The 22,098-nt window shown below is 40.1% G+C and overlaps 3 protein-coding genes across 3 annotated transcripts in view; 1 reads left to right on the top strand and 2 right to left on the bottom strand.

Annotated features, from left to right (window-relative positions):
- Nucleotides 1-89: 89 nt before the first annotated feature.
- On the bottom strand, nt 90-3,932 carry mecr (mitochondrial trans-2-enoyl-CoA reductase). The gene is made up of 10 exons (XM_042489196.1): nt 3,631-3,932; nt 2,697-2,794; nt 2,404-2,535; nt 2,171-2,314; nt 1,666-1,768; nt 1,420-1,522; nt 1,246-1,319; nt 1,095-1,155; nt 928-1,000; nt 90-843 (listed from the first exon to the last, which is right to left on the bottom strand). Exons 1-10 carry the CDS (start codon nt 3,825-3,827, stop codon nt 680-682), a joined length of 1,149 nt encoding a protein of 382 aa, XP_042345130.1. The 5' UTR covers nt 3,828-3,932; the 3' UTR covers nt 90-679.
- LOC121945163 (glycoprotein endo-alpha-1,2-mannosidase-like protein) overlaps nt 3,371-22,098 on the top strand; it is a 48,875-nt gene continuing 30,147 nt past the window's right edge. The window contains exons 1-4 of the transcript XR_006105947.1: nt 3,371-3,402; nt 5,731-5,854; nt 6,076-6,192; nt 16,029-16,169. The gene's annotated coding sequence lies outside the window, so the exon portion shown is untranslated. The remainder of the gene's footprint in view (nt 3,403-5,730; nt 5,855-6,075; nt 6,193-16,028; nt 16,170-22,098) is intronic.
- Nucleotides 12,228-20,903, bottom strand: lin28aa (lin-28 homolog Aa). The gene is made up of 4 exons (XM_042489199.1): nt 20,818-20,903; nt 20,155-20,327; nt 16,044-16,228; nt 12,228-12,447 (listed from the first exon to the last, which is right to left on the bottom strand). Exons 1-4 carry the CDS (start codon nt 20,846-20,848, stop codon nt 12,228-12,230), a joined length of 609 nt encoding a protein of 202 aa, XP_042345133.1. The 5' UTR covers nt 20,849-20,903.

Raw genomic sequence — 22,098 nt, 5'->3', positions numbered from 1 at the left:
TGACATTGCAGGATGTGTTTTTATATTTTATATTGTAGACATCTCTAATTTAGATGAGTCATGCATATACTAACGCAGGTAAAAAAAACAACCTTTGGCTTCAGCAATCTTTTGTGTGGCCTTTCAACCATGGTTTATTGAAGCTGGTTGAATACTTTGTTTCCAGTAAACAGAAAAACAATGAGGTGGTAGTAATTTGGCTCAAGAGGCTTAAGTATATATCAGTCTCCTGTGATGTTCTAAATCAAATTCAGACTTTTGTCAAATGTTTCTATTTTCTGTCAAACTCTATCTATTTAATGAAACCAATAATAGCTAAAATTGTTGTTCATTGGTTGAATGTTACTTTAGCAACAAGAATCAATGTAATGGATGTATTAATATGATTGCAAAAGTGATTACTGTCAATTACATTGACTCATGCCCCTATAACATGAAACCAGTGCAACCTGTTACTAAACATATCAGATAAAGCTGCAAAATCTGGATGTAATGACTTCCCAATTACAGTCAGTAAACTTAGCAGAACTCATAAAATGACAGATGTTGGACTTTGAGCTGGCTGTGAAGGCACATTTATTGAGTATGTGCTTCAGCAGTGTATTTGATTAACAATAATGTGGCACTCCTGGGGTCACACGTCAATTCATATACTTTGGTCAGTAGTTGATGAATCCATTCACATGATCAGGACTTGTTTAGCTGAAGTGAAAGGCTGCATAGCTGCATCCAGAGCTCTGCTGTAGGCTTGGAGGCCCACCTCGCTGCAGGCTGGAGCCGTCAGCTTTCCCTGCCGGATGAGGTGGCAGAGTTCATCCAGCATGGCTCTAAATGCCCTTCCATCTAAGGAGAAAGTCAGTTTAATATCTCATTTCATTCAATTTAAGACATTTATTTGTTGAAAGAAGAAGGTACATGTCAACTTACCGCTTGAGTGATCTCTCTTCCACTGTGTGACCCAGAATCCCCGAACCTTAACATCTTTGAAAATAAGAGCACTCTGGAGAGAAAACGTTTAGTGGGTGTATTGAGGAAAACATCTTCCTGTGAAGTGAAATATTAAATCTGGGAGGCCGTAGGAGGTTTCATCTTACCACAGGGACAGTAACTGGCTGTTTGGCCATCCCTCCATACGTCACCATAGATCCTCCATACCTGGAATGCAAAGGAAATTTCAACATTTTATGATCATATTTTGTCTTCAGTTTACAACGTTAGATCATGTCAACAAAGATGACTCCTCACTGTAGATGACGGAGCAGTTCTGTTGCACTCTTGCCTCCGACTCCATTTAGTGCAAGTTTAGGCTTTGGACAGGTCTTTTTAAAAGAAAAAAACAATTATATTAGGGCTGTGTTTATTCACCAAATGCCAAAGCCACATTATCATATTTTTTAAGCTGTCTTCAGGCCCACAGACCTTGAACAGCTCCTTCATCTCAGGCCGCCTCAGTGACTCTTCTTTGATCACATGAGTTGCTCCCATGGCCTTCAGCCTATCACTGAGCTGTGTGAACTCTGGCCTTTGAAAAGGAAGAAACAATGAAGAAATTCATTACAGTCATAAATTCTTTAAAAAAAAGTCTCTCTCTTCACTGATTACCTGAGCCATTGATTAAGACTGAAAAGTTTAGCCTCTTAAAAAGAATTATGTACTTGACTTCACCTGTCTCTAATGATGTTGATACTGTTTATTCCCCTCGCAGAAGCAATCTGTATTACAGCCTGCCCAACTCCACTGTTGGCTGCGTTCTGGATCACAGAATCACCTGCAAGAACAGCAGGTTGAGGGAAACTGTAACATAATGGTTAAAATTACTGCACAAAATGTCATGTTTTTAGAGATCCTCAAATCATAAATTGGTCGTGTTGTTTCCATCATGTGTTTGTTTTGTTGCCTCTAGTTCTCAGATGTTGGCTTGATGTATTACTGCCTTTAAAAGTGCAGGATTCCTTTGTATACCAGCCCATAAACCTGACCAAGGCAGTGGCTTTAAATTCACTTACCAAAGTAAGGACTACTTCTTAAAGTCGCCTGTGCTTTGGAGGTCTTTTGAAACATGCATGCTGACCAAAAATGCAATTTGGCCAACATTTTCTTTAGAAAGTGGAACATTAGTAGAATATAAAGAATCATTCCATGTATTGGTTGTAAATTTGTAAATGATTACCTGGCTTGAGATCTTCAAAGTCAGAGAGCATCCTGAAGGCAGTGCAGGGATTCACCCCCAGTGTGGCAGCAGACAGTAAGGGAATGTCATTTGGCAGTGAGATGACATCGTCTTCTGCTAGCACTGCGTCTGTCCTCCACGTCCCTGCTCACACGAATGAACAAAAACTTGTGCTTTAAGAGACGTAACTGTGGTCCTGTTGACTCATTTATGTAATTCAAGCTGTTATTAACCTAGACCGGCGTCTTTTGGAATGACCCAGTCTCCTGTTTTGAGGGTCTTCACCTGGCTGCCCACCTCTACAATCTGGGCCACTCCCTCGTTGCCCCCAACAGCTGGGAGGTCAGGCAGGATAGCATAAGTACCTGAGAACACATAGTTAGATAAGTGACTGATCTGAAAACCTTACCAAAATGAATTCTGTGTTGGGTTTATTTACTGTTTTGTTCCTGTTGGTAAAGCATTATCCAAATAAGCCAAAAGTATGGGTGCTGTCTAGTTTATGGGTGGCTACTGAACCAAATACCTTGAATCATGTTGATGTCAGATGGGTTAATTGGAGCTGCCAACATTTTAACCAGGACATCCTTTGCACCTATGGTAGGTAGGTCTACATCCTCCAACCTGACAACCAAAAAAAAAAAACTTCAGACTTCAGACTTTATCTAGTAACAGATAAATGTGCCCAGGTTGTCCCTTGTGTTTATCAAGATGCAAACAGGTATGAAAAGTTTGACCAAAGTAATATTGGACACAAAAAACTGAAGAAAAAAAAAAAAGTAATACTCAAAGCAGACAATAAAGAATGTGAAACAGACTTCATGCTGTGTCAAATGTATGGATGTAGACAGATAACTTGATACAGTGACCAAGGCCCCCTTCATTCTCATGAAAATGTCTCAGTGGTGCCAGAAGCCAATAAAATCTGACCTCCCAAGTAAAGATTTCCCCTATATTCTGTATTATTGAGCAAGTAGTCTACAAATCTTTATGAGCCAAGCAGCTTATTTGGTTTAGACTTTTGTTTACTTAAATGCTGATGAAATTATTCAATTGTGCAACTCTTCCAGTCTTTTGAAATGTTTTTTTTTTTTTTTTTTTCAAAAATGCTGATAACGGTGGGTGTTTTTTGCCCTCCGACCTCAAGGGGCTGTAATGAGCCCAGTGCTGCTTGGCGCACCACAATAAAGAGAAGAAGACGTCGCACTCGACACAGTGTTTACAAGCGACAGGTGAGACTCGTGATTTTCACGTGTAATTCAGTATTTTTTCAGTGTCACAAGATTAAAAACTTAATGAATGAAGACTAACTGGCTGCCACTGCAAATGTTTGTGTGGTTAACCGCCCCGTCTCCGTTAAAGAGCGTCTTTAGCCTCACATTAACTGAAACTTTGCATTTGCGTGGTCACAAGGGGGCAAATAAACAATATTTTGAATGTTTATTCAGACAAACTCTTACTGAACAACTTGAGAGGGGTCTCCGTGTTTTCTGAACAGAAGAGCCTTGCATGTTGGTGCTGCAAGTCCAGCAGAAAGACTGAAGAGAGACACGTTAGCATGATCCCTGAGCCCTGAGCGCCTTAAAAAACCAGCAGCGACGCTTCTTCTGCAGGGAGCCTGGCCTCTCAAACACACTGTGTGAAATGGCAGCCACATAGCGACTGAAGAGTTCGCTTCAAACTATAAAAAATAGCCCCACTATGCAATGATATTTGTTATTTTAACTGCGAGTTTTGATAGCAATCCTGTTACTGTGCGGCCATGTTGGATTTGGTGGGGTTGTGTCATTGAGAATATAAACAGAGAAAAGCGCCCCTGGTGGAAAAAAACGGTAATTTGCTTTTATCTAGAAGCATGGTAAAGTACTTCAGGGAGAGAAAAAGAGGAATTTGTTGTTTCTTTGGTATTTTACTTCGAGTAATGTATCGGACAGACCGTGACGTTTTTCTGGCAGGTGGTGTAGGTCATTGGGACAGGTCCAAATATCTATCACAATGGCCTACTTCCTTAATAATTCTACAATTCTACAATTTCATTTAGCAGACGCTTTTACCCAAAGCGACGTACAACACAAGCAAGAATTTAGACTTAAGGAAAAAACCCTTAGTAAGTGCAAAAAGTGCTTCAGGTGTGATTGGTCACAGGTATTGCCGTCTAGTGGCAGAAGAAGTGCCCCACAGCCCCCCCCCCCCCCCCCATTTTTTTTTTTTTTTTTTGGAAACCAAAGTAATAACCAGTAGCGATCTCAGCATCTGAGATTCAACAATCTCAGTATCACTACTTACGATGACAGTCAACATACAACATCACACAACTTTGTTAATCATTAGGTGCTGGGTTTTGGACCATCTGACTTAATTTACCCCAAAGGGCAAAGAGGAGAAGAGTCAGGTTAAGTGCCTAGATGTTCTCGGAACAATTGAGTTTTCAATTGTCTCTTAAAAGTAGAAAGGGACTCAGCAGAACGCACAGAGTTTGGAAGTTTGTTCCACCATTTGGGAACAACAGAAGAGAAGAGTCTGGCTAGAGATTTAGAGCCGTGCTGGGCTGGAAGCACCAGGCGTCTTTCGCATGCAGAGCGTAGTGGGCGAGAAGGAGAGTAGACCTGGATCAGGGATTCCAGGTAGGCTGGAGCAGGTCTTGTGATTGTTTTGTAAGCCAAGAGAAGTGCTTTGAATTTGATTCTGGCTGCCACTGGAAGCCAGTGAAGAGAAATTAGCAGCGGGGTGACATGTGTCTATAATAAATGTAGTTAAAGGTGGGGTAGGTCATTCATTTAGGTGGAGTAGGTTATCCTCTCAGGTACATAAATCTATCAGAATGGACTACATCCATGTGTAAATGTAGTTAAATGTGGAGTAAGTCCAGTAGGCGGTTTGAAGAGGGATGAAAAACAAACTATGGTGCGTTTTGAAAAATAAGTATTACTATTCAGATGCTGTGGACACGCTGCTGCTGCAGCGCTGTGTCAAATGCAGCTGCACAGAGCAGATCCAGCCAGGCAGAAAGTCACGTTAGAGCACCCAACCAGAATTTCCTCTACCAATCAAGGTGTCAAATTCATGTCTGGTATTTTGAAATAGTTTTTTTTTTTTTTTATCTGTCGGTGATATTTTGACATGATAAGCCTTTCAAATGCTATCCTTAGTCATAGTAATCAACACTCAATTACACAAATTGTTGATCCAAAGAATGAAAAAAGTTTTGTCACCTGATATGTGTAGAACATAGAAAATAATAAAACAACCTCTTTCAACCTCTCTCAGTCATCATCAAAATCATAATTATCATAATCATCATCACAACAAAAATCCATATTATACTGTCAAAGTAATATCCATTCTTGAGTATTCATATTCTGTTTATTTATCATTATCAGCACATAGATCTGTCAAGTGACTGAACATTTGCAGTGGTTGCAGCAGAGCATCCAAAATTTAGCAGGTCTTTGTGTGTATGTGTGAAAACATGCCCTGTACTCCTCTTAATCATCATTATTATTGCCATAGTAACCAGTTTCATGACAACTTCTGCTTCCTCCTCTTCCCTCTGATTGCAGCAGGGCAGGAGCAGGGCAGGAGCAGTCTGGAAGCTTGCTGGTCTGTACGCACCGTAAGGTCATAACTTCCAGGATGACCATTGGTGTGAAAGATTCCTGCATCCAATCTAACATCAGCATACCTGTAAGTATAAATGGAAAATATTTCTCATCCTTTGCAGTGAGTCTAGAAATTACATTACAATTACATTACATTATACATTATACATTATATTACATTACATTACATATTTATGCAATTTTATTACTAGAGAAAAATGATAAACATTTATTTACTGTATTTTCTTAATCATCAGTTGTCCAGTAATGTCTTTTTAACTCTGGCATGTCTGGTTACTCTTCCAGGCAGTGCTTCCAGACTGCTGTCTCGTACTTGGCACACTGTATATGCAGCTGTAAGCAGTCCCTGCGAGGCGGAAGTAGGCTGGACTCCAGTGAAACCCTTTCGGTGCAGAAGAGCAGGTAACGCAGATCATTGACATCACAGATGTTAGATGATGGTGCATAATTCCGGTAGAGAAATTATTCCATGTCGCTGTATAATCCCTCTGATACATCTCAGGATGTTCCCAGGGATTTGAGGGACTCTTGGAATATTGCGTTTTACTCATCCTGCAAAAGCACTGTACATCTACAACATAGATGATCTCCAAGGAGCTGAGCAAGGTTGCTGATATGGATGTTCATTGTCTGAAGTGCTACATTTCTTATAGGGATATGCACCACTAGCTGTGCTGACAGAGCTGTGGATTGTAGAGGGGTTTTGCAGTCAAGTGAGCCGCTTGCTGTCTGGGGTGACCTGAGTGGAGATTAAATGGTGGGAACAATGTTTCTGTAACAACTCCATCCCTCCATCATGGGTCGGCCACGAATGTGCAGGTGTAGTGCACAGTTCAGAGTGGCGGTGGCTTGCTAGCCAGTGTAGCATTGATTTATTTTTTTGTTGATTGTTATTTTATTTCAAACATGTAAAAAAGGAAATAAAGAAATATTGAACAAAAACAGACCGACAAAAAGCAAAGTAATGTTTACAACAATGAAAAAACATAAAGCAAAAGAAGTGTTTAATTCAAAATGACTCGCTTCAAATATTTGAAAAGAAGTAAAAAACATAGTCAATCCCACCCCTTATAATGAGTGAATGAATGAATATTTCATCTAGATTTGTTTGGTACAGCAATGTGCTCACACTCTACTGAAGAGTAGCAAAATTGATCTTAAGACCGACATGCATCCCTGGTCAGTGATATTTTTGCCGGTTAACCGATTAATGGTACATAATGTAAGTGAGATTTTCTACTGTATATGCCAAGTAATTTAATTGGCATGGATATACTGAAAATAATATAGACTTTAACCCTGTCGGTATTGTTTGAAACAAGATTGCCTGACATATACAAATATTTATATAGAATAGAATAAGTACTAAAATCCATTATTAAGGTGTGTGTCCTTTGTGTCTTGTGCAATATTATTTGTTATTGGTGTTGAGTCACTTAGTCACATAAAATGGATTCTTTTGAATGAAAAGCAGACTTTTCCATAAAAAATAGTAAACTATCAAGCACGGAATCTTGTATGTGTATGTGTCCTTTGCATATCTCAATAACCGTTCATCCGATCTACTTCACTATTGGTGGGTGCATTGGTGGGGAACCAAGGATGCATATTATTGACATTTGGACACCAAACACATTCAACATTATTAATCTTTTACTAAAAAAAAATGAGCAGTGCTCTGCGTCTCTGTCTTGTTAGAATAACAGTCCAAAACCAAAGATAATATGTATGATATAAATTTTGATATATTAAAGCAGAAAAGGGCAAAGTCTCACATTGTAAAGTTAAAGTTACTCACTATCCTGACATATAGCTATGTCAAATTTCAGCAATTAAAACTCTGTAGTGGTGGTTTCAGTGGTGGAATAACTTTCCCAACACAATATAAAATAATAATATAAAAATGTTAAAATAAGCTGCACTTTAACCTGCTACATCATTAAAATATTGGGTACCATTTTGTTATACGGCCTACCGTATGTTGTAACAAATGCCTCTATTAGTGTCAAAATTTAATTCATTAAGACTGAATAGATTGATCATAAACCATTAAGAAACAAAAATATTTCTGTTATCAGGTATTACACAGATCCATTTGGCCAGTATATCGTCCTTTGTAAGGAGATATCCGGCACAACGAATACTTTCACTTTGGATGTTACAGTTCACCTTGATGATAATAGTCCACATATGCACATTTACTTTAGTAAGATTTTAAATGCATGTAGTTGTTAGTTGTTTAAAATCTTTGTTGTAAGAAGAAAAAATGAGGCAAAAGGGACACATGAATATTGACATATTTACTAGGAAATGGAGCAGATCTTTCCATATAGAAACATCATCACAGAAATACTTTGAAAAGTCTACATGCTGCTCATCATTGACAAACTAGCCATTAAATCAAGATAAGATGGATCAAGATACATGTAGTTTTATGGCAGTAAACATTAATACATTCTTTGACGTGCTTCAAATGTTGCCCTGAGCACACAGTCTTAAGAGTCCTTGAGTTTTCAAGGTATATATATATAAGGACCCATCTAACACCTGACAATCAAATCACAATAACACACCACTGAGGGGTCAAACAGATTTGTTGCAATCAGAATGTTTTTCATGGACTTTAGTTTTCAAATGATACTTTGAAAACATCAACAAGTACAGCACAATATTGCAAACATCACAATACAGTACTTTAATTCAACCTTTATCTAAACAGTGGGTGCCATATACAATTTAAGGTTTGACAGTTGAGTTAGTCAGTGGTTTGGAGAAAGTTAATCAAAGAAATTGATCCATGTATGTCGCTTTTTTAAATGCAGAGAAAGGAAAGTGTTCAAGTTACAGGATATTCTGTCACTGCAATCGTAAGTGGTAAACTCAACATAAAAATACACAGAAAAGTAAACCATCCCATCTGATCAGAGCACTTTAACAATCTTTCCATCATTTCATGTCCTGAGAAGAATCATCACAACAGTTTTTTTTAAAAAATCAATTATTACATTTATATAAACACCACCTATCAGCAGAGTATGAAGCAATATTTGGCCGTTAAGTCATCCATGACACATTCTTTTTGTCAAAAGCATTGATAGTCTGAAACACTTCGAATGGGCCCTGTGTTGAGATGAGACAACCCTGGATTATGTCCTACTCGCCCCACTTCCTTTAACAATATTCTACTACATCCCCATCTACAACGATTATAGAGGAAAAAAAAAAAAACAAAAACAACAATAGTGGAACATTTCTTCATATCATGGCAAAGTTCTGTCAAAGAGGCCGAAAATATAAAGAACATCATCACACTGGGTGCATGGAAAGTCGACAAAGTAGTCAAAAAGCTTGTGAATTTCAACTGTTACACATCATTTGTAATCATTGCTTTTTTCTCACCACAATCAAAACACAAAGATATTCCCAAACCCATTTTACTTTGGCATCCTTGTCCTACACTTCACATCATGTGGATGAACATTCAGTCCCTACTTTGTTCGGAATAAACACTCCTCGACTCCTTCCAATCAATCTGATGTATTCCCTGAGATTTCAGACTGGCAATTCCTGAGATGAGCCTAAGAGTGGAGTTTTTTTCCCTAACTGGTGACGGACTGTTTATGGTATATGAAAATCTAAAAAAATATAATATAAAATATTGAACATATATTCATAAAGAGATTAAACTGAATATTTTTTTTTTAAAAAGTTAATGCATCTTACACATGATGAGTGCAGAGTAACATTGCATTGGTTTTGGCATAGATAGATAAGATCAACAATGAGTCTGTCTTCTGAAAGTCTCACTGTGTACAAAAATAAAGAGTAAAAAAGAAATCATTCAAGGCAAAAAACTAAAAATAAAAAACAAAAGAAATAAAAATAAACTCACAGTTTACGTCAGTCCTCATAACACTATGTCCCTGTACAGTACATACTGTATATTTTTACTAATATGTTGGAATATATTACTGTCACACTGTATTCATACTGCATTGAATTATTGTTAAGGACAGTGACATTGATTTATCAAGCACATATGTACAAAGTAATATGAGTACCTTGATGTTAAAAATGTGTTAACCAAATATATTCTCATGTCATATTTAGCTTTGAATGTTTTGATGTGTCTTTGAACATTCATTGCTGAGAGGCTTCAACAGGAGCAGAAGAAGAAGCGGCAGCACTCTTGGATGAAAATAAATAAGAAGTATGATTTTTTTTTAAAAAAGCTTTAGAATAATTTTACATATATATTAATTGGGTGTAAAAGCCGTTTCAGCTTCTCCTGTAAAACGGGAGTAAAATGCTGATTAGCTAGCTAGTTCTACATGCTCCTCCGTGCAGGCTTGGTGTTCCTGAACTATTACCCTACTAAGGGTTATAGGGAGGTAATGTCTTAAATAACTACCTAGAAATGGATCACACTGGATATAAACAAAAACACCAGCCTTCTCACTGGCAACATCATATCTGATTCTGCCTTGTTATATTCAAGTATCAAGAGGAGAGCTAGCTGGACCCCTCAGTAACTCAGTCCAGGTCAAGTATCTTATTAAAAGTAATGTTTTGGGTTTAGTATCATGTTAGTTGAAATACTATCAAATCCAAGTTGAGGTAATTATAAAGCAGCAGTATTTCACACAGCAGCCAATAAAATGAGAATATATGGTAGATGGTAAGCTCACAGAAAACTCTAATAGGGATTTCACACCTGGCAGAAAAGCACGTTTGCTGCCCTCTCTGAGTGACATTTCAAACTTTCAATATACCCATTTTGATAATTGAAATTTTCCTGCCAAAAAGTGGTGGCAACATGTTTTTCAGCACTGAGCAGCTGTGATGTAGCCAAGTGCAACTTATCACATCCAGCTGGAGTGTGGTTCAGCCCAGTTGCCTGGAGAAAATGTTGTGATTGTACATTTCTGCAAACCATTAATATGTAACATTGTCTCATTTCAAACATATTATATATCAACATTCCTAAGGTGACGTGGTACATAAGCTGACTTTGTCATCTTAAGTATGCCACCTAAGCAAGATGCATTGGGTCCTGCCAAATGGTAGATCACTTTTCGAGACCAACGCACACCAAAGCTGATGTGATTTAGTAAGTAATTGCTGTTTCCAGTGGCTTTTTAGGCACAAAAAGTGTTGCTCTTCCTGTTGGAATAATGGCATCAAGTTTTGTGCACTTTTCCTTGCCATATCTGATGGTTCTTGTGCCCAAACATAATCCACAGCATTGTTGAAACCTTAAGTTTAACTGTATCAGCTCCATAAAAATGTGCAACTGTAACATATCCAGGGTTTGCAGAAATGTACAATGCCGTCATTTTTCATGGCTATTGGGTTTTATGAGAGGTTCAACAGTATGCTGAAGTGCTTGTTGGTTGGTTGACAAGCTTTTAAAACATGTTTCTCCACACATTTCTGACATCAGAATTGGAGGGAATGCGTCTGACAATTTCTCCTTTTCAGGCAAATTTTCCTGATCAGGCAGTGATAAATGGGATCTATTCCAACTAATGGCAATGCTGTGTAAATACTGTAGTGCAAAAAGGATTTGATTCAATCCCAATTTAAATCTCAATCTCCAAAGCTGTATTCTGAGAATATTTGGTTTACCATCAGCAGTTAGAACAACAGTTTTAGTAGCAGACCAAACATGCACCAATGAGGTAGACTGTTCACCTTTAAACAGTCAGCAAAACTGTCAAAAGATAGATGAAAATAATGAAACAACAAAAAAATAACTGACCAAAAGCTGGAAACCACTTCTGGTCTGACATTCATTTGGCCCCAGGAAAACTGGATGGTCAATTGCAATATTGGCGTATGCCAATACATTGCCTATAGCTATACCCTAAAACCCGTCCCATGTGTTTTCATGAACCCTCCCGCTCCCCATGCGATATGCAAACTAACATTCATTACAGAGGTACCAACTGTCACGCATCTGCCTTGTGGGATAGTGAGGTGTAACAGTCAGAAAAGGGACTAAATGGTAAGGCAGCAAAAGTGTAGCTCTATACTAAACACATTGAGTATTATGTAAAAACCCAAGAAGTACAATACCCTTGAGAGGGTCAATGTACCATAGAAAAGAAAAGGCAGATTCTACAAAAACTCATCAAGATAATCCGTAATATGGCATTACTCACTACAATCTCAATCCCTTGAAACAACAGCAGTGATTCAAACATTTAGAAAGCATCCTGAGTGCAATTATACAGCAGTATTCCTGAGTGTTACACCAACTGAAAACAAACAAAAAAAAAATATCAGCAACATTCTTCATCAGCATTTTTTTAACCTGAGGTAGTTCCAAAAGCAGCTTCAACGGGATGAAGGGGATCTCTGTATCGCATCTCTCCATCAAAGCAGTTTGATTGGCCTCTGTGCTTCCCCAGGATCAGCTTTGCCCAATTTCCGGCTTAATCGGAGGTCTCGGGAGGCGGTGCCGAGGGGCTGTGCTCTTCTTTGTCTCCTTTCGAGGGGGATGGTTTTCCCTGAGAACCTGGTGAGGACTGTTGTGCTTTGATTGGACAGTTGGCAACCATGTGGTCAATGCTCTGGCAGAAATGGCACTTCTTGGGCTGGGGTGGTAACTTGCACTCTTTGGCATGATGGTCCAGGCCTCCACAGTTGTAGCACCTACAAGAGTCGAGAGGATTTATTCACATGTAATGTGTTCTTGATCATGCAATTTCACAACAAGCAGAGCAACATTATTAATTAATAAGAGTCATGTTTCTGGCCACCAAATGCAAGTCCAATATTCACTCTCTTCTTAACTCTTTTTTAGCCTCCATTTATTCTTGAAGGAAATATCTAGCTCTGCACAACGCTCAGCTATGCTCGACAGCTGCCTCACTACCTCTGTCTGTCTGTCGTTGTTGGGAAGGTGGCATGGCATCACTTTTTAAACTCAAAGACTGCTGCCTGCAGCGGTCATAAACAACACTGAGAGTAGTAAAAGCGCTGATCCAGACCAGAAAACCAAAACAATGAGCTGAAAGACAATGAAAATCTCCAAAGAGCTGAGGGAAACTGCAGATAATTCTTTGTGGCAGCAGTGGTGCATGCTGATTTTGCGGCCTATTTCTATACATTATGCTTGGATTTGATGTGTTTTCACCTTTTGTTAATGGAGCATGTATGGCCTATGACGGGAATACAATCATTAACATCAGAGATGGAGGGGCAGGGATGAGTTTTTGGCCAGTGGGCCTTGAGATGACCAGTACCAATGACATCTTATGACCGTCGTGCTAGACCAGTCGCCACTGAGGGTGCTGTGACCACTCCAGGAAAAGAGGAAAGAGAGCCTGGTTAGGAGATAGGCTAGCCCAGCTTGGACACAAGCTTTTGTATAATAGATGAAGTCAGACTCAGACTAACTCAGTAACAAGAGATTGGAGACTGTTATGCTGCCTTCATCGTGAGTTTCAAGATTGGCCAGTTGTTTGATAAAGGACTGTCGACCACCAGCAGGACTTCAGTGGGATGAGGGGAAGTGGACTCTGTTTACATCAGTTATGCTTTGTGTTCAAACATAATCAAAAATTGATGGGCAGCATCAAACTGATGTTGAATTTTTAATGTAAAAATGCCAGCTGTATCATCTGCCCAGAGAACATTCCTCCTGATGCAAATTCAAAAACTATAAGAATGCACCACTTTTTTGTTTTTCTGTTTTTCTTGTGTAGTTTTGTTGTGCAACCCTGTTTTAAAGAGTGACAAATAAAGTTTGTAACAAGTGACGCTATTTATATTGCCTAAAAGTAACCTTGTGATCCATTCTTAAATATATTGAAGTAGGCTTATATATTTATTATAACAGCTTGAAAGATCCACTCTAGAAATGTATGAGGTCAAAGAAAAGCATAATGTTTTGCGACATTGTGTCTATTGCATTTTGTTTGACAAAAAAGGTCCAATTAATTGGTTAAATAAATAAATCCTCAAAATTGAAACGTTACCTCAGGACATAAGACACATGCCACCTCACTGAAAAAGTCCCTTGCCATATTGTAAATTGAACCCTGATTGGCTGGTGGTTATGATGTTGCAAATCCATACTTGTGCCTACATATCTTGAAATAATCATGACCACAGAAATATTTTCTCCTTCATCAGTTGAAGAAAGATACTTCCAGTGTGAAACTCATCACATCAATAATTCTGCATGGTGATGGTTAAACATTTGAAGAGGCCCACCATTAACTAAAGCACATTAGAATTGACAGGGACTTTAAGTTGCAGCTGTTTGCCACTAGATGGCAACATTTACCTAAAATGACTTGAGTTTGCATTTGGTTATTAATCTTGCAGGGGCATTCCAGGTCACACCAAGTTGCTGTTTGAAAGCGCAAACCAGGTCAGAACATCTCAAAACATAGTTCCTCAGATGGTCAGAAATTACAGCCAAAACACCAGTGTTCTTACTGGACAACAGAAGGTTTCACTGTTCAACTAGTAGGGATCCTTTTTTTCCATAGACCTGTTAGGTCACCATGACTCATATTATCTCAGTGTATCATGAACAGCTTGTCCTATTTGTCAGTTTGTCACTGCCAAAAGCTTCCCGTTGGACTCTATTGTATCAAAGTAAGACATCCGTTTCATCGGCATTGAACTTTATAAATGAGCACCATGAGGGGTCAGCAGGAGCCATCACGGGTGCCATCGGCCACCTCTGTTCAAACATAATCTATAGAATGGCCACGCGTGCAGGGGCGAAAGACAGATGGGTAGTGGGCGTGGGGCGGTCACTCTGTGCCACTGTGGACCCCCTGCCACCATTGTAACAGCAGATGACGTTTGGACAGGGCGGCTGCCGTGGGGTCAGTGTGGCCGTTAAAGGTGGTGTCAAGGTCTATACCGTCACATCACAGAAAGGTCCCTACATCAGCGGCCATGAGGAGGCAAGCGGAGGGAAGGGGAAGTGGTCCCTTTGTCTAAAAAAACTGCAGTAATGACCTCTGAACCTTGCCCTCCCCGCCCTCTCCTCACTTCTCTAACCCCCAATCCCATCCCAGCCCCCAGCCCTCTTGCATTTACTCATACACTGTCGCCATGACAACAGTGACCTTTCACCCCCTTGCCCAGGCTCTTACATCTGTTATCAATTAAATGGACAGGGGCTTTTTCCCCACCCTCAGCCATATATATACACACACTCACAAAGGTGGTCTATAAAACATAGACTGAAAAACAGCTGGTGGCAGAACAGGAACCCAGAACTGGACTCCTTACTGTTCTAATGATATCTTAACTATTGGCTATAAATATGATCAATCAATCAAACATGAACCGATGGAACACCATGCAGCGTTACATAATGAAATGCGCTAGAGGGGAACGATCTTATCCATGGATCAGTGTGGTCTAGGGAGAATTATTGAGCCACAGCGGGCCTCCCAGGACTCTTTGAGGCGGTAATGATCTCTGTTCTCACACTGACTACTCTCTGGCTCTAATCACAACTGACAGGGGGGTGAAGTTGATACACCTCTAACCCCATGCTATATTGATATTCAAAGAATGACCCAAAAATCAAGCCCCCTCGGCTCTTCCCTCTTCCTTTCTTTCACTTGGGATATTTTTGCCTTTGCAAGAAACCCTTGAATCTTACGAAAAAATGTTTCATGATGAAAAGTAGATTGATCATTAAGTTTTCTCATAACTTTCACAGGACCACAACTCACAAAACTACTTCCTCAAGGATCATTTGAAGGTTTAGATCAAATGAAAATAGAAAAATCTATTCTTGTGTGGCAGTTATTAATGACTATCACCCAGTCAGTAACATCCCTCAATCTATGAAATGGAGAAAGTGCTAGAATAATTTACAAACTCTACATTAATTTTCCACAATATTCAAATTATGTTGGTGGTTTAGGAAGGTTTAGGAACAGTGAGAGTCAGTGGCTGTGAATTCACCAGGGGCCAGCAGATTTAAACAGTTATTGATCCAGGTCACATGTCAAGCCTGCTGGTATGACCCTTGCTAGGTCTTGAGGTGGGGGTTGGAAGAGGAAGAAAAATGGGGAGAAACTAAAACAGCATTGTGTATGTGATCCAAACTGGCCTCAACATTCAGGCCCTCTAATGTAAAGGTGAATCATCTGATGCCATGTATCTACAAATTCTGTGATTACTTTCAAATAAGTTTCAGATAAACTGAAAAGTGTTCCTAACATTCATTTATTGTCATTTCTGCTCTTTCCCAGATCATCTCTGCTTACCTATCTCCCTTTGAACGTCGCTTCTGGACCTTCTTCCCTTTGGGTCTCCTTTCACTGCCCACACAGTGGATGCCGCCCGGTCCAGTGACTTTCTGCGACTCCAGGCCCTTTGAGGACTTCTTGAAGGTAAACTCGACTGCCTCGCCTTCCTTCAGGCTGCGAAAGCCCTCCATGTGCAACTTGCTCTGAAAAGTGACATAGGACAGAAAAGGATTTGACATCAAATTTTTTGTTTGATGTTTGGGAAACTCAAGTTTTATGGTGATTTGGGTTTGTCAAGGCCTAAAAGACATAACAAGTAGAACCAAATGGATAAATTAACGTTTTTTCCCCCCATTGGAGAAATACAGTAGATAGTTGCTAGTGGGATAGTGATAGCTTGATTTTTTACAACCTTTGACCAAATCACCTTCACATGGAGCCTGAAGACACTTTGACCCATAAGAACAACCCCCCACTCATTCCTCTCTCTGCGATACCATCACAGCCAGACAGGACTTAAGGTATTTTCTGGTGATCATTCTTAAATCACCTGAAAAACAAAAAAGAGCCCCAAAGCTTGGTCTTCCCAGTCAACAGATCAGTTAAAACTCAAACTGCGCCGCATTACAAGGCACTGTTGTCTTTATGCTGCTTTGTCTTTATGCTGTATTTGAGTGGTAAACCTGACGAGGATAACCTTCAACCCATCCCCCCCTCTGGAGGAACAGCATTCCACACTGCTGCCCCCACCCCATCCCTCTTCCCACCCACATCACAAAGCTCCACTAACACACTGACCACCACCACTAACCCTACACTGCAGGATGCAGGGGTTAGGCTACGGTTGGGGGTGGGGTGAGAAGGCTTCTCTGGGAGGTTGGGGGTCAGGGTGACATTCCTTGGATAGTTGTTTGGCAGAAAGACGTGGAAGATAAAAGTTGTGGGAAAGCAAAAATGACTGATATCTCCCTTTGAGCCACTTACTTAGCTACATATAAACTGAAACTGTGTTTACCTGAAGTGACCTTTGAGGAGGTTCATGTTCTTGCGAGAAACATTTCCGATGCCAAAGGAAAGAAAACAGTGATGAAGGGGAAGGGAAGGTGTGGTGCGGTTTCGAGGATAAAACCCAAAGATTGGTTAACACAACATGGGAAACCCCTTTCTAAAATTCCCTTGGTGAGACTGTAAGATCAACTTGTCACATCTATAGAAGACTGTTTGCATAAGAAGGAAGATCCATGATGTTGCAGCTTTGTTTTGATAGACATTAATCCTATTTTCTTTATTTCACTTTAAGGTAACATCACGTCGATTTGTCAGTTATGAATGTCCGTCTGCAGCCTGCATTTGCCAAAACCACCAGAGATGAAACAGAGCTTCTCAAAGCACTCTGTTTATTGTCTGGGGGTTGCTTTAAACCAAATCCTATGGGACAATCCTTTGGGACAGGTTATCAATTAAAGGATACAAGTAATAGTTATAGTGAGCTGCAAACTAGCAACGCAGTCTGGGATGATTAAAACAAAAACAAACAAATCTCTCCGTCCTCTAATCCTGTGACTCATAGTTGAGCATCTGCTGCAAAGTCCCAAGCAACACGTTTGGTGAGCCATGACATTTGAGTGGCAACATGGATGTCCGCACAGCCCCAATCCCATCAGGCCTCTCTGTCCTGGTGACCGTTAACCCACTTCCTCTCCCATGTGTGACCTTCCCCACCCCCATAACGGACCCTCAGCAGCCACATGCCCACATCAGGTTATCCACACACACACACACACACACACACACACACACACACACACACAGATAGTGTACATGCCTATAACTTAAAGGATCTGATGTGTAGGCCTTATTAGTGGGGTCTACTGTAAACTCTGTCCAGGATGTGTCTGGAAGCCAAGTGAGGCAGAGAAAGACATCAGAGCAGCGAGGGACAAAAGCAGGACTGCTTCTGAGACAAAGAGGGGCTCGGTCACGGCCGAGGGGTGCTTCATTCGGATGCATGGCTCTATTGTCCACCTGCACAAAGGCCAGTGGACCCTGGGAGTTAATTTTCCTTGACACGCGGCCACTAATTTTAGGGCTGAGGCCTTTTACGTTGCCATAACCCCTATACATCCATCACGGACACGTGTGTGTGTGTGTCTACCTTTTCTGGTGACAGAAAGGGAAGTAAGTCATTGGTTACGCATTTCTTGCAGATAAATTGAGAGCGCCGTGTGAGGTTCTTACTTTGATTAAGCAGTGAGTGTTACTACTCTTCTCCCTTAATTCTAGTTCCTTTTTAAGCAATAATGAGCTTATTTACCTGACATGGAGACACAAGGTTTTCAAATTAAACTGCATATAATAGCAGTTGGCATTAAACCTAAAACCACACATACCTTTCTGTAACTACTGGAGCACCAAATTGTAAGTTTCTAACCCCAGTGGCATTATGATTAATCAGAAGACTACTTCCTGTGCATAGTCAAACAATATTTCAGTTACAACGGCTGCACAGAGCAATGAAATCTCTCTATTTGAATCATCATAAACATACAACCTCAGAAACCAGTTAGAGCAGCTCGAGTCTGAAAACTAAGCTTAACCAAGTGTGGAACATGAAAGCTTATAAGGATAAAATGTAGATGATAGACTGTCTTTGTATGGATGCTTTTTTGGCAAATGAAATCATACCCTTAAAAAAGAAATGGCACTTGATGTCTACAGTGTATGAGGCATTGGAAATTGGTGGCATGATGTGAACAAGGAAATTTACCTCAAACAAAAATTTCCTTTCCAAAGCTAATAAAACACAGTGCCCCTCACACATGCACTCACCCACACCCACACCCACACACACACACAGGGGGTTGAGCAGACAGCAAAGAGCCTTTAATCACTTTATGACAGGAACCTTGAGGTGAATGAGCAGCTAGTGGGGACTCCTCTCATTCACATGCTAAGCCTTTATCTTATCAGACAGTAATGGAGGGGCTCACTCACATGAGAAGTCAGAGGGAGATGTATCCCCCACCTCTCTACCGCTCACTTTACTAGTTGTATATAGGAAGGTTTAAACCTGGATGAACCCAGAAGTTTTCTCTCTTTAGTCTGACAAAGGAAAAAATAAAACCCCAAGTGTGAAATGAACAGAAAGCACCTTCTGCAAATCTGCAGTTACATTTATCCAAATATGATAATTTTTTCCAGCTCTCACAAACATATAGTCATTGAAGTCTTTCGTGATATAGGTGAAGTGATTGTGCTGTATGCTGTAAAAAAGTAACACAAAAAGGCACAATCATAAATATTGCCTTAAATGTGTGTGTTTCAAAAGCATATTTAACCTTTAATAGGTAACCAGCACTCCTTGTTTAGATGGTTTCCTATGCACTGAGGTCAAACCACCTATGACTCATTTAAAAAGCTCCAGGTTTGTCAACAGATGCAATGACAAATTGCAAAATGTGACACCCACTCCCTATACTCCAAACAAAAACTGAAGTGAACAAATGCCCTGTTTAAATAGCTTCAGGATCAATTACATCTCTTTCCTAAAACACCAGTTTTCAAGCAGTTCACAGCGCTCCCTGTACTCTATATTCTCCTCATGTATAATACGCATTGATGTCAGCCACACTTTTATTTGTCCATCACATTAAATTAAGCCCCCCCCCCTAAAAAAACCCACGAGGGAGGCCTGCAGCAGCTCTCCTCTGGCTGCAACACGTGTTCCCCTGAGGGAGAAACACCCACCACACTGCAAAAGGACACCCATCTAAACCAGTTAAATATATAGCATTTTGTTTTACTTTTAATCAAACACGCCGGAACCCACGCCTACTGTTTGAATGATAGTTTTGCTATAACAAATCCAATTTGATTGTATTCGGATTATTTTTACATGACTAATAAGTCATTGCTGACTAGTTTCGAAGATACCGTCAGAAAAAAAGGCAAAGTTTAAAAAAAAAAATCTGTAGCCTATAGAGAACAGGTGGTATGATCTCACCGCTCCTGGTTTCATTTTTGATTTCGGAAAAGTTGAAACACTTATAGCAGTGTTCAGATCAGTGCTGGTTTTCCGCACACTGATAGTCACAGTTTCCGCCACCGTGCACCGTGTTAGTCATCTTACCTGATGGACAAATACATCGACCGGTTCGTCCAGCGGCACTCCCTCCCGGTTGGTCATGGACAGGAACCCGAAGCCCATGCGGACGTTGAACCATTTACACACGCCGACCCCATGAAAAGACTGTGAATCCTCCTCGGTGCTCGGTCCTTCATCCTCCTCGGTCTTGCACACGCCTGCAAAGATAAGATGTATGTAAAAACAACACAAATCTGTAGGCTAGGTACTGTTATTGATGCGATCGTGTTTAAAATGCACATACTGTATAAAAAAAACGTAATTTAAGTGAAACTGGAAAAGTTTCCCCCCCTTTCTCTCGCGCTGCTGCATCATCAGTCAATAGAAATCAATGAAGTGAGGTACAAGCTTCGGCTGCATTTTGGCTTCATTTCGATTATTACTAATTTAGTAAAAGCAACTAAAGGGCATTCTTTCTCTTTTCTCTACTATCACGAGTCGTGCAAACTCTTGCAGCTTTGCATGATGTCAGAATCTTTGAAGAGCGTTTAATTCATTGATAAGACACACGGGATGCACATCACGTGTGTGAACAATGCCTTAAAATGCTTCACTACTATCACACACACACACACAGTGGCATCAGAAAGCAACTTCATAAAGTCAACCAAAAAAAAGGCAAAAATGCAGTTCATTTCGTTACTCAACCTGGGAATTCCTGGTTAGAAACGGAGCCCATGTCTTCAGTTCTGCCCTGAGTCAAAATTAGCACCCAAGTTACAGTATCCTTTTTTTAGCCCTCAAACTGGGTAATCCTCACAGATTGCCACTTTCATGCAAAATGCTGTGAAAAGCAGAAACTGCGCAGCGAGAGGGAAAGCGGGAGAGGGAGGTAAACAAAAGGGGGCTGGCAACCTATTCCCCCTAAACAATGAGGGTGGAGGGGGTGGGGGCCACCGGGCAGGGTTTTTGCTGAAGAACCCCCCCTCAAAAAAAGCTAAAACAATGCAACAACTTCCAACCCCTTCCAAAGCCACTTCAACCATTCCCGGAGATAACTTCCCCCCAAAAGCTCCCAACATACCTTCTGCCATGTTTACTCCCAGTGTCTTTCTTGAAACGCCTTTTCCTCTCTCCCTCTCTCTGTCCTGCAGTGGTCAGCTCTGATGGTCAATACAAATGACCATTTCTCATCTAACACCTCCCCACATACACACACACACTCTCGGTCATGTCCACGTGATTCACAACTATAGTCCCCAAGGAGAGATTGCATATTGTGTGAAATAAGGGCCCAAATGTTGAAGGTGACCAATCAGGTCCAACGAAAAATCATCGTGATATGTTTGTTATTTTCAACCAGAAAGTTTAGTGACTTAAATAATTTATACTTAGGCCCGCAGTAATATTTGGCACTCACTGGCCTGTGTATAACTGTAGGGTACTTTATTTAGAGTATAAGTGCTATTTCGGCATAAAACTGGTTAAAATGTATTTTATTACAAATCCTATCCCCCCAAAAACCTTTAAATTTCCATAGGCCAATTGGAAGAAATAAGTAACGTTTTGTGTAAAATTCGATCTAACTTTATGAAGCTTGGTGATAAAATGAAGGAGATAAACCTTAAGTGCCTGTTTTTACGATTTTTTTTTAGGTTTAATAGGTGTTTTTATTAGGAATGTGTAGTTTTTTTAGGCAATACTGAGACTCACTTTATTGTACTCCATGTTATTGCGTATTTTGTCTGTGGTCCTTAATGCATTAGTTGCTTTGTACTCAGTGAGTTTTTGTCCTAACATGCCAAAGAGAGGTTTATAATTTTGATCCATATTGAAGCTGGGAAGTGTTTTCTTGCCATGCAGCCGAGGAGAAACAGTTAATCTGACCCTAACACCAGAGGTGGAGCGTTTTGAAACATAAAAGAAAACGAAAACGGACTTGAACCAAACAAAAAAGGATAAAGATCAGTTATAAAAATAAAAAAAAAA

This window comes from Plectropomus leopardus, chromosome 7 (assembly GCF_008729295.1).
Source record: "Plectropomus leopardus isolate mb chromosome 7, YSFRI_Pleo_2.0, whole genome shotgun sequence".
Lineage (NCBI taxonomy): Eukaryota > Metazoa > Chordata > Actinopteri > Perciformes > Serranidae > Plectropomus > Plectropomus leopardus.
Note: the sequence above shows the minus strand (reverse complement) of the source record. Positions and strands in the feature narration are given on the sequence as shown.

What these genes read in the sequence shown, in the direction of transcription:
- mecr (XM_042489196.1), bottom strand. Translation starts at nt 3,827, where the DNA reads ATGTGGCTGCCATTTCACACAGTGTGTTTGAGAGGCCAGGCTCCCTGC. An exon ending in GACCCCTCTCAAGTTGTTCA is followed by an intron (nt 2,795 to 3,630) that starts GTAAGAGTTTGT and finishes TTTGGTTGTCAG; the next exon opens with GTTGGAGGATGTAGACCTAC. An exon ending in GAACTGCTCCGTCATCTACA is followed by an intron (nt 1,156 to 1,245) that starts GTGAGGAGTCAT and finishes TTTGCATTCCAG; the next exon opens with GTATGGAGGATCTATGGTGA.
- lin28aa (XM_042489199.1), bottom strand. Translation starts at nt 20,848, where the DNA reads ATGGGCTCCGTTTCTAACCAGGAATTCCCAG. An exon ending in TCGATGTATTTGTCCATCAG is followed by an intron (nt 16,229 to 20,154) that starts GTAAGATGACTA and finishes GTCACTTTTCAG; the next exon opens with AGCAAGTTGCACATGGAGGG. An exon ending in CGACGTTCAAAGGGAGATAG is followed by an intron (nt 12,448 to 16,043) that starts GTAAGCAGAGAT and finishes CGACTCTTGTAG; the next exon opens with GTGCTACAACTGTGGAGGCC.